At 37.1% G+C, this 12,917-nt stretch overlaps 1 protein-coding gene across 1 annotated transcript in view; it reads right to left on the reverse strand.

Annotated features, from left to right (window-relative positions):
* The window catches only part of AK9 (adenylate kinase 9), a 117,698-nt gene that overhangs the window by 23,239 nt on the left and 81,542 nt on the right, over window positions 1-12,917 (reverse strand). The window contains exons 27-28 of the mRNA XM_087443988.1: window positions 12,228-12,447; window positions 6,444-6,509 (exon numbers count right to left, since the gene is read on the reverse strand). Coding sequence (XP_087300114.1) covers window positions 6,444-6,509; window positions 12,228-12,447 — 286 coding nt within the window. The remainder of the gene's footprint in view (window positions 1-6,443; window positions 6,510-12,227; window positions 12,448-12,917) is intronic.

The following is a 12,917-nucleotide window of genomic DNA, read 5'->3' on the forward strand; positions in this document are numbered from 1 at the left end:
TGTCCTTACTCTTCCTGCCACTTTTCCCTTTTCAGTTTCTAATATTTTGTCTCCAATATTATTTACATTTCTTTTTTGTCACTGTGGTTAAGTATTTAGCGTTTCATGTAGAAATTGATTCTAAAAATTGAAAGCAAACAAACAGGATTTGATTAATTCTGAAAGTGGAAATCCAATAAACAGCACCTGCTATATTTAATTATGTAACCCTCATTCACCACAGCCACAGATAATGACAGAGGAGATGCAACTCTTTATCAAGAAACATGTACATTTCCAAGGAGAATGTTTCAAGTATCAAGGTCAAACATTGTTTTTTCTTATTATTCCAAATCATGCCACATTTTAATTTGCCCCATATTTGAATTATGCTTTTCTTGTCCCTTCCTTACCTACATATTTCTGGTTTTTTTTTTTTTTCTGGTCTTGTTTTATAGGCACAAGAAGATTATTTATCATATAAATTGGCTACTTTTTTCAAGAAGAATATATGAAAGGCTAATTTTCAAAGACCTTAAATATCTTAAAATGTTTCCACTCCTCCTCACACATTATAAATAGTTTGGCTAAGTATAGAATTCTAGGTTGAAAATCGTTTCATTCAGAATTTTGAAGCATTGTCTTTGTCTTCTATCATCCAGTATTGTTGGTGAGAAGTCTGATGCAAATCTTATCCACATTCCTTTGTAGATATCTTTTTCTCATGTTAGAAACAGTTCAGATCTTCTCTTTATACTTAGAAAACTCAAATTTCATAAGGATGTCTCTTTTAATTTGTTCTGCTTGGCATTCAATGCGCCCTTTCAATTTGAAGACTTCCTGCTCTCTTCAATACTGGGAACTCCTCTTTTGATATTTCTTCAATTATTTCCTCCTCTATTTCCTCTCTTTTCACTTTTTTGGACTGGACATTGGAAATTCACTCTTCTGAATTGACCCCATATATCTCCAGTTTTTTATTTCATATTTTCTATCTCTAGCATTTTTGTTCTAGATTTGAGAAACTTCTTTGGATTTTGCTTCTAATCTTTCTATTCAACTTTTAGTTAATTTAAATTATATATTTTAGTTTTCATGAACTCTTTTTTGCTCTCTGGATTTTTATAGCATCTTATTTTTTTATGGACACTAGTTCTTGAATTTCCTGAGGGAAATTAGAATTTTAAAAAATATTTGATAATGTTTCCTGTATTGTCTATTTGTTTTAGAGTCAATTGTTCTGTTTGCTCATCTTGGTTCTTCTTCATCATGATAATTTTCCTCAAGTATATGGTAATTCTTAGCTGTCCATTCATTGTTATGAATGAAGAACTAAGTTGGTTAATTTAGAGCAACTGCAAGCTCTGGGTATGTGAGCAGGGCAGATGGTATCATGCCTCCACTTAAGATGTGAGGATGAAAAGAGGTAGGCAGGCTGGATCTTGCCCCAAGTGATGAAGGGCACCAACCAACATTCTATGGCACCCAGCATCTTCTAGACAGATTATTTAATTACTTTAGAAATTACCTTTTTTCTTCATGTAGGCAAATGTCACTGTTACATGAGGAGCTGGTGGGAAAAACTTTAAATAATTTTTCTGCAGTTAACCCTCTTGGACTTTCTAGATAATCAAATTATATGCAAATAATGAGTTCTGTTCTTACTTTTCAACATGTATGCTATTTCTTTTTCTTATCATATTGCTTTGGCTAGTTCTTTCAGTACAATGTTGAATTTTCTAGAGGTTAATATCCTAAAATTTTTCACAGCAGACCATCTGAGAGACTCACAGGTTAATTCTTCCTAGGGAAAAAAGGTTTTATTTTTCTGGCAATTTGATCTTCTGGAACAGTGCTTTTTTTTCCCCCCCTGACATCTTGCATCTTTTAGTCCTTATATTAGAAGATGTATATTCTAAAATTCATGATCTCAGAGATCTGCCTCCAGTATGAAGGAATAAGTTCATTTAGCCTCTAGCAGATAATGACCATGAACCATGGACAAAACACACATACACACACACACACACATTTTCTCTCTCTCACTTGCTCATTTGAGGGCCTCTGGAGAGTAAACAAAGGCAGATTTTGGATAGTAGTCAAAATTTGGAGGAAGCAACTGGCTTAGGGTGAGTTTTCTGATTTTGTGCATTTGCTCAGAGGGCAACCTCCATTAGAGTGGTGGTGGCACAGGGTGACTAAAACTGTGATAGAAAGCTCACCATCTTTCCAACTGGAGCAATGAGGGGAAGGAGTCACAACCAGGGCACTGGAGAGTGAGGATAAACTCCAGAGTTGAAAGAGCCAGCGAAGAGAACACCAAATTCAGTTTGTAAAGATTGTCCAAGTCTCTGGATAATCTCTGAACTATACACATATGGGCTGTTTGAGAACAGTATAAACTGAACTGCCACCCATTGCAGGCATGGCAAAGTTTGCAAGTTTAGTCTTACCAACTTAATTGCCTACTAAAACAAAAACATCAGCCCTCTTTAGAGGTATATAGCAGAATCTAGAATCCTCACAACATAACATTCACAATTCTAGGATATAATCCAAAATTACTCCATATATGAAGGAACATGAGAAGTGACCCATTCTTATAAGGTAAGATAATCATCGAGTACCCAGTCCAGGTGTCAGAGTTACCAAACAAGAACTTTAAAGCAATTATTATCACTGTGATCAATGAGGAAAATGAAAATACACTTATAATAAACGAAAAGATAGGAAATCTCAGGAGGGAAGTAAAAAATATAAAACAAACCAAATGAAAATTTTAGAACTAAAAAAACACAATATCTGAAGTTAAAAAATATATTGAATGGTCTTATTAGTAGAATGAAGATGACAGAGGGAAGACTCAGAGAATTTGAAGTTAGATCAATAGAAATTATCCAACTTAAAGAAGACAGAGAAAAAGACTGAATAAATTAACAGCTCCAGGGACATGTAGAACAACAGTGAAAGATCTAACCTATGTGCAATTGATTTTCAAAAGAAGACAGAGAGCAAATGGGGGAGAAAAAAACATTTGAAGAAACAATGTTCAAAGTTTTCCCAAATCTAGTGAAAGACATAAATTTACAGATTAAAGGAGCTTAGTGAACCCCAAACTATACAAATATGAAGAAAATGACATGTAGACATATCATAATCAAACTATTGAAAAGCAAAGATACAGAGAAAGTCTTGAAAGCAGCCAGAGAAAAACAATACAAGAACATAATTCAGATGACCACATTCTTCTCATCCCTCTGGTGTCCATTATACCAGAGGAATGAATGAAGACCATCAGAAACGGTAAATATCTAGATACATGCAAAAGAGGATTTATTTTCCTCTTTATTTAAAATATATATGACTATTTAAAACAAAAACAGTAACTTTTTCTTATTGAAAAATATATTATTTATAATGTATTTGGTTGTTAAACACAACACCTAGAGCATAAACTCCACTCGGTGGAGTGGGGGTGGGAGTAAATGGACTTAGTCACAAGGTTTCTACAATGTTACATGGAATAATACTGACTCTATGTAAAGTGTGAAAAGCTAAGGGTGTATATGTAATTTGAGAGCAACCACTAAAAAATACTAGAGCTATAACTAAAAAGCCAATAGATAATTAAAATGGATTTCTGAAATAATCCAAATAATAAATAATAATTGTTCAAATAATCCCAGAGAAGGCTGGAAAGGGGAAACAGAAAACAGAGGGGACAAACAGAAAGCAAATAAAATTCACAGTTTCAGAGAAATAGGACTAGATTTGGGGTAAGTTGTCTTACAACTTTCTATCAGTAGGGGAAGTTGGGAGAAGGCTACATCTGGAGAGTGATGGATGCTTACAATTAGGGAAGAAATGAGAGAGGAGGAAATGAGAGAGGAGGAAATGAAGACACGGAAGAAGGAGAAGTAAAAGACCTGTCAGAGTTCCAAGGCCCTTCCCAATACAGATGCACGTTACTCAGACCCTAGATTACACCGGGGAGTGAGGTTGCTTCTAATTCTGGATTTTGAGATACTATTCTGAACTGTATGGTTTTCAATGTGTTGAAACTCAATCCCCAATCTGCACACCTCATGCCCACTTCTGCTTGCTGTTCCATCGCCAAAAGCCCTCTGCACATAGACCTTTGGGCCTATACACTCTGCCTTCTCCCTAGAAGGCGTCAGGGATGGTCTTGGCCTGGTGTTTCGCCTTGAACCTTGTTTCAACCTCATCTGAACCCTGACTTTGGCATCCCCTCAGTACGTAGGGCATGTATCTCTGTTAACTATTCACCTGGGCATAGTTTCTCACAATCCTGCTTACTTGCTGCCCTGACTCCCCGTCCTGGCTCTTCCTGGCTTTCTCCTGCCTGTGGCTACCAAACACTTGATAGAAGAGACCCAGGCACCAGAGAAGGAGCCAGTGGATAGGAAGAGAGCCAAGATTCTGGAGAGAGCAGTAGGAGTAGAAGTGAGGCCTCTGAAGAATTGGAAAGTATACCAGGAAAATCTCTCCATGAAGGAGTTGGCGTCTTCAGTCACTTCAGGAGACTAAAATTCCACAAGATGGCGATATTTTCCTATGAAATTAATTCAAGTGGTCACCTTGAGACTGAAGTGATTTCTAACGTTCAAATGTTTTATTTGCTGCTAAAAAGTCAGACAGTAAAGGCAATGATTTTTGTTAAGGATGAGAAGAAAAACCAGGGAAGGGCTTTATCTGCATATGGTTTCCCAGTTAGTTGTAAAAAGGTGAGTCATGGAGCTGCATCTTCTGTACAAAGAGGCAAATAATGAGAAGACCCCTGGTTCTGTTCATGAGAGCAAGCTCCAGGGTCCATATGGAGTCAGGATGGATTTGACTGAGAGTGTCACATTAACTGATTATAATGATCACACTAAGTGATCCTTGAGATGCTACATTTTGTTTGCTCTTTCTTTGTCTGAGGCAGTAGCAGACACATTTTATAAAATTCCCAAAAAGGAGTAGAAAAAAAATCAATACACAGTTTTAATCTTTAATTCATCAAAAATCTCAGGAATTGTCTTCCAAAAGTCAGTTTGTATAAATTAATTGTGTGGGATATATAGCCAATTTTATAAAAGTTGAAGTCTCAAACAAAATCCTGTTTAATTTATAAGATAAAATATTGAGTCTTTGAATGAAAAGCAGTAAGAAATCTCACCAATTGAAGGTTAACAAATGGAAAAATTATAAACTAATTTATATATAACTACTAATTTATATATAATTTGGTTTATGGCTGATTCTCCAGTGTCTGAAATAGTATCAGGTGTGCAGTGAGTGCTCAGTTAAGGTTTGCTGACGGACTGACTGACTGAATGAATGAAGATCAAATCAAATGATGAAGAGGAAGCTTCTTGTTCCTCAGTGGTACCATAACTTTCTCAGTTTAATGGTTTTAGGTCTACTTTTGGTTGTAAATCCTTTGTTTGGACGAAGAAACAATTGTGCTGGCCCCTCTTCTGCAATGTTTTGACCCACAGTTACAGTTCCATTGTGTCAGCAGTCCTCTGTACATATGTATCCAAACCAGGGGATACATGGTTGCACGTGCAGCAAGCTGTATTTTCTGTTATTCCTCTTTGCTCCTTCCCCACGTCGTCGAGTTGAACATTTTTATACAGATGGAGATCAGAGGGTCAGGTTGAAAAGATGTTACAAGGATGCCTTAAACCAGAAGAAACGGAAGAAGGCAGGGGCTATCCTATCGTTAGCCTTGGTTACAAGGTTTACTTTAAGCTGAGGTATAAATATGAGCCTCAGGTCCTTTATAGAACTAGCTCGTCTAGTCACATCTCCTCTTCAATTTCTGCACCCGTGAGTTGCTTGGCTGTAGCATTTGGGTCAGCTAGGTCAATTTGGGAATAGCTCCTCTCTAAACAAAACAAAATCCACGAACTTCAAGGTTCATCTTTTTCAAAAAAGCAGCAGATGAAGAGAAGGAGCCACACCGACCATCTTGCCCAGTATATGACTCTGAGAGTTCACAGCCTCTGCCCCATTTCATGCTTGATCTTGAGATCATCTCTATTTTAATTCCAGCATGACTTCACAGGCTTTCTGTCTAGACCTCATTCCCAAGCTCCCAGCCTGTCTTCTTGAGGCATGGGCTAAAGTGTGAAAAGTAAAAATGAAAATCCAACAGAAGCATAGTTTAATGTAGTATTATATTTGGTATTAGATTATTTGAACATCTTTAGTGGTTTTCTTTCCTTTAAAAATGTTCATTTTTTCTGATTGTAAAAATAATAAAAGGTCATTGTAAACACTTATGGAATACCAAAAAGTATAAAGAAAATGAAAAGGATATATAATCTCACTACTTGTACATAAACTCTGTGTATTTCCTTCAAGGCTTTTTTCTATGCATCTTCTTATTTTACACTGTTGAGATTATATTTATAGGTGTCTTGTTTTTTTTAAAAAAAAAGGTTTTATTTACTTACCACGCCTTTCTTTTTTTTCTCCCTCTCTGCTATAAGTTCAGCCCTTCTTTTAGAAATCATATCATCCTGTTAAAGAAAGAGACATTTAAAAATTTTAATGGATAATGATAAAATTACTTTCTATGTATTAATATTTTTTTTCCCATAGTGGGAATAACATTTGGACAGAATGATGGTGAACTTTCTAGAAAAGTATGTGATGGTGGTAATTATGTTGCTTATATCTTTGTACCTCTGGACCTCTTGATCAGCTATTTCCCTCCAGAGGGATAAAGGGCACTTGGGGTCAGTCACTCTTTCTACAAACTATAGAACTCCTTTTCAAAATTTATTACTTATTTATTTGCTTTTGGTGGAGAGGTGGATTTCATGGAGAAATAGGAAAATACTTGGAGGCAATTTGTCAAAAATGTTTGAGAATCTTTTATCATACTATGAAAATGTAATAGCCTAAAAAACTCTAAAAATACATATATATATATATGTAAGGAAAGTGTATGTACTTTGGATATGTTCACAGACATGGTGGATGGGTAGTCCTCCAGGCTTTCTAGAGGCCTCCAAATCTATTGCAATGGATCCTTTGATACGGCCCCAAGGTTTGCATGAAAACTAATCAGCACCCCTTGGGTTTTGGGGCTCATTGGCTCAGGACTCTCTAAATTGCAGTCCCCTTAAATCCTGGGAGATCAGAGTGGTACCTGCAGACATACCCTGGGGACTCTGGTCTAGGCGAGCAGGACCCTGCTGCCTTTATCTGGCAATTATTCAGTATATTTTCCAGAGAATTTACGTTTTGTTGACATTCAAGTAACGTTTGTACACAGAATTATAAAACTGAATGGAATCGAATTCATTTAGGTTTTGAGCCCCCAGAGTTCTGTAGCTCTTTAGAGGGTAAGAGTTTACGAAAACTCTTATTATTTCCTTTTTTCAAACCAGAGTTCACCATAGGTGCTTTAACTGTAGAGTTGTGAAAACAGTTTTCTTTGTGTTTTCATAACATACATAGAGACCACTGTATACACCACAAAGAAATGCAAATTACATACAGTAACACAAATACATATTCTGAGTCTATATTTCCTCTGGTCTTCTCACTAAAACAAGTAGTGGTCAGGGAAGTTTAACTTATCATTGTATGTCTGCCAGATGCCATCACTGTTCTGAACGCTGCAATATATACAGTCTTTCATTTTCAGCTTAAAACATACTGCAAGGCAGACAGTATTATCCTACTGTAAAGGTGAATTAACAAAATCAGAGAGTTTAACTCAGGTAACGCCACATAGCTGGTGTGAGGATGGTGTCAGAAATTCCCAGATAAAGGAACAGAAAAGCATATGGCGTGTTGGGTGCTGCAGATTTGTTCCAACTGAGAAACGAAGTTAGAGGGTTTGGAACAAGATTGGCAGAGCTTTAAATGTCAGACTAAGGGGTTCAGACCTTAATGCGGGTGGCTTGATCCAAACAGAGTTTTAGGAAGATCAGTCTGGAGGTGGCCGGAAGGATGGCCTGGAGGGCCCGGATATGAAGCCAGGAAGGACTATTAGGAGGTCATCGTAGGAGTGCTGGGTGTGAGCTGAGAAGGATCTGAACCAGCGCAGAGTGGTGGGTGTGAAGAGGAGGAGCAAATGCATGAGGTTAAAAACTAGCTCCTGAAACCTGCTCTTTCCTGTTCCATATCCCTAAAATTCTCTAATCATGTGATGTCTAGGATGGAGCTTCATTGCCCTAGAGCCGCTCTGTCTAATACAGCAGCTACTAGCCACTTAAATAAAACTAAACATTTGATTTCTCAGCCTCACTAACCCCATTTCAAGTGCTCAATAGCCACGTGTGGCTAATGGCTGCTGTATTGGACAGTGAAGATACAGAACATTTCCATCCTCACAGAGAGTCCTGTAACAGTGCTGGTCTAGACATGCCAAGTCCCACAGTGAGGTAATATGCCAATGTGCTCTGGTGTGCCCTCTACTTTCTTTCTTTCTTTCCATTCTCATGCTTACAGTGCCTCCTGCCTGGCAGACACTTTGGTCCATTTTCTTCAGAGAGATCAAGCAGCAGAAAAGGAAAGAATGTCAACAAGAACGGTGTGAAGAAGGGCATCTTCCCATATTTCTCCTTACTCCCATAGTTCTTGGATAGCTGAGAGCTTGGCTTGCCTTGATTTTGCGTGGGACAGGGATGGCCTGGGACATGCAATCTTAGTGTGGTGGAGTAGAGGGACGGATGGCAGCGCCATTGAAGGGGTTTCTGTGGGCTAACCCCAAGATGAAAACAATTTGACAACTGTGTCTGAGCAATGGAAGAAGAACTTCATGGGTTTAACACTTTGGCTGTCTATAATCTAATGAATGTCAAGTTGTGAGAATGTATTAAATCATTTAAGTTACAGTATCTCAGAATTGGAATTAACTGATTAGCTCTCCAACTCTACATAGAGCTTTCTTCTGTACTATCCCTGCCAAACGTCCACTCAGTCTATGCTTATCTATTGACAAGTAGCTCACTGCCTTCAATCTTGGTTCTTTTTGGAAAGTCTTACTAATAATGAAATACATCTTCCTGTACCTTCCTCCTACCAGTGGTAGTACCTTCCCTTGTGGCCACGTGGAACAGCTACAAGCTCTCTTCAGCATGAAAGCCCCTCAAATAATTTAACACTGCTCTTACGTCCCATCTTGGTCTTCCTAGTGCCACAGTTGAAAGCCCCATTGTTTCTACCCCAGCCAGATCTATAGATTTGCCCTTTCAAGACATGTCATGTAAACAGAAGGAATCATATAGTATGTACTATTTTTTTTTCTGCCTGACTGCTTTCACTCAGCATAGTGATTTTGATATTCATCCATGTTGTAGGATATATCAATAGTTCATTCCTTTCTAGTACCAAGTACTATTCCATTATATGGATATACCACTTATTTATTTATTTATCCAGCTTTATATAATTGTCAGATATTTAAAGTGTACATTGTAATGATTTGATATACATATACATTGTGAAAGGATGCCTTCCATTTGGTTAGGCAAATCACCTCACTCATTTATTTATTTATTTATGACAACATTTAAGTTTTACTTTTAGCAAATTTCAATTATACGATCAGGTGTTATCAACTTAATGTATAACTATGTTATACATTAGATCCTTAGGCCCTATTCATTACATACCTGACAGTTGGTACCCTTTTACCAACCTCTCCCTATTTCCCCCACTCCCCAGCCCTTGGCAACCACTTTTCTACTCTCTGTTTCTATGAGTTTGACTTTTTTTTTTAGATTCTACAATTAAGTAATACCGTGCAGTGTTTGTCTTTCTCTGTCTGGCTTATTTCATTTAGCACAACGCCCTCAAGGTTCATCCCTGTTGTTGCAAATGCAGGATTTCCTTCTCTCTCATGGCTGAATAATATTCCACTGCATATATACACACCATATCTTCTTTATCCATTCATTTTTTGACAGACATTTATGTTGTCTCCAGATTTTGGCTATTGTGAATAATGCTGCAATGAACATGGGAGTGCAGACATTTCTTCAATATTCTGTTTTCATTTCCTTCGGATACATACCCAGAACTGGGATTGCTGGATCATATGGTAGTTCTCTATTTAATTTTTTGAGGAGCCTTCATACTGTTTTCCATAGTAGCTGCACCAATTTACATTCCAGCCACAGTGCACAAGGGTTCGCTTTCTCTACACGTACCTTGCCAATGCTTGTTATCTCTTTTTTGTTTTTGATGACAGCCATTCTAACAGGTGTATGGTGATATTTCATTGTGGTTTTGATTTGCATTTCTCTGATGATTAGTGATGTTGAGCACCTTTTCATATAGCTGGTGGCCATTTGCATGTCTTCTTTGGAAAAATGTCTGTTTAGTTCATCTGCCCATTTTTTAATTGGATTGTTTTTTTGATATTGGTTTATGTGAGTTCTTCATATATTTTGGATTTTAACCCCTTATCAGATATACGATTTACAAATATTTTCTCCCATTCCCTAGGTGGCCTTTTAATTTTGCTGATGGTTTCCTTTGCTGTGCAGAAGGTTTCTAGTTTGATGTAGTCCCACTTGTTTATTTTTCCTTTTGGTGTCAAATCCAAAAAAAATCATTGCCAAGACCAATGTCAAAGAGTTTGCCCTCTATATTTTCTTCTAGGAGTTTTATGGTTTCAGGTCTTATGTTCAAGTCTTTAATAAATTTTGAGTTGATTTTTGTGTATGGTGTAAGATTGTGGTCCAGTTTCATTCTTTTGCATGTGGCTATCCAGTTTTCCCAACACCATTTATTAGAGAGACCATTCTTTCCCCATTGTATATTCTTGGCTTCTCTGTAGTAAATTAACTGATGATATATGTGTGGGATTGTTTCTAGGCTCTCAATTCTGTTCCATTGATCTATATGCCTAATCTGCTATTGAACCCCCTATTGAATTTTTCAGTTCAGTTATTATATTCTTCAGCTCTGTGATTTCTGTTTGGTACTTTCTTATATTTTCTATCTGTTTGTTGAAATTCTCCCTTTGTTCATGCATTGTTCTCCTAACCCTGGTGAACATCTTTATGACCATTATTTTGAACTCTTTATCAAGTAAATCACTTATTCTGCTTCAGTAGGGTCTGTTTCTGAAGTTTTATCTTGTTCTTTTGTTTGGAACATATTCCTTTTTTTCTTCATTTTCCTTGACTCTCTGTGTTGGTTTCTGCACATTAGATAAAACAGCTACCTCTCTCAGCCTTGATGGAGTGGTCTTGTGTAGGAGATGAACCTTATCAATCAGCCTGACCCAAGCTCTTGGCTGTCTCTCAAACCTCTGTGATTGTTTAAGCCACCTTCTTTGTTCTTACTGGCTCCCAGTATTTGAGGGTGTGTCACGACCCATCAGTGTCCCAGTGAGGAGGATGGCAGTCAGCACAGGCTGATTAGAAGCTGGACCCTCAGACAGAAGCTGTTTTGATGTGAGTGATGTAGGTATTTTCTCATTTGCCTAATGTATAGGAGTCACTCAGTCTCTAGATATCTTTCAGAGGGAATTGCTTCGTGTGTAGCTGTAGATTCAGTGTGCCCATGGGAGAAGGTGAGTTCAGGAGGCTCCTCTGTTGCCATCTTGGGCTGGAACCCAGGGCACCTTATCTGGATGTCTACCATACTTTGTTTATCCATACATCAGTTGGTGGACATTGGGTTGTTTCCACTTTTTGGCTATTATGAATTATGCTATTATGAACATTCATATACAATTTTTTTTGTGGACGTGTTTTCATTTCTGTTAGATTCCTAGGAGTGGAATTTCTGGGTTCCTTGTGACACTTTTGACCATTTTATGGACTACTCCTCAGATTACAGTTTTAGAAAAGATGTTCTAAGCTAATATCAGGATCTGTTTCACTGCAGGCTAACATGGCCTTTACGGATGGTGTCATTACTCCAGGAGCTGGGGAAAAACCCACTGAAAATTAATTTTAATTCTTTGTGTTTCAAGGGCTACTCCACTCGCTGCCTCTTCCGCTTTGCTCTTGGGTCTGTTTAGGGATACTTTGGTGCTACCACTATCTTTAATTTTATTTGGAGAAAGAAGCATTAGCACATTGATAATCACACAGGCCTCAAATAATTCTTAACTCTTTAATTATAAATAGTCAATATTTGATGAAAAGTGTTTTCATATTGACTGTGATACTAAAATCAGGAAATTACATTTTTGTAAAGACCATTTTATAAATTGAATAGATTCTGAACGAATTTACTCCCATACTTTTGTACTGGATACATACCTTGATTTTTGCCTTCATTTCTTTGATGAGTTTTTTCCTTTCCAATTTCTTCTTTTGTTTCAGGTTCCACTTTTCAATTTGGGAAGGAAGGAGGCGATCAGAAATATCTTGATCCTCAACTTGTAAAAAAACAGCAGCATCTGGGAAAAATCCACGTTCCCCCAGAAACTCGGCCTCATCAGGATATCGTGGGAAACCATCTAATACAAAACCTGTGGAACTGGGTGGCAATTCCATAATTTACTTTTTTACTTAAAACATTACATTATAAATATTGATTTAAAAGTGAAAAAGTATTGATAAATCTCAACTTTATATAAGATGTGCAATGACTAGTTTAAAAAGTTTATTGTAGTAGCTTTTATTTCTTTTAATATTTCTACTTGTGTAAACATGGTGTTTCTTCTCCAAAATATACTGAATTGGATTAAAATTATAATGTTGTCTACTTATATTTATAGTATAGATAAGTTCTCTTTAATTATAAACAGTCTTAATATTGGATGAAAAATTAAGAGAAAATAAGTTCTCTGCCTGGGAGGAATGCGCAGCCTAACGAATGAGTCACTCTTTGTGTAAAGAATACGCTTGGCCAGCTCACGTTTAGTGGGAATCTTCACCTTTTAGTAGTTTTTCTTCTAATGATGCTTCCTTTCACGAGACAATTCACGAGACAACCCTCTTTCTTGG

The sequence above is a fragment of the Ceratotherium simum genome, chromosome 19 (assembly GCF_057802395.1).
Source record: "Ceratotherium simum simum isolate JZ-2026a chromosome 19, ASM5780239v1, whole genome shotgun sequence".
In the NCBI taxonomy this organism is placed as follows: domain Eukaryota; kingdom Metazoa; phylum Chordata; class Mammalia; order Perissodactyla; family Rhinocerotidae; genus Ceratotherium; species Ceratotherium simum.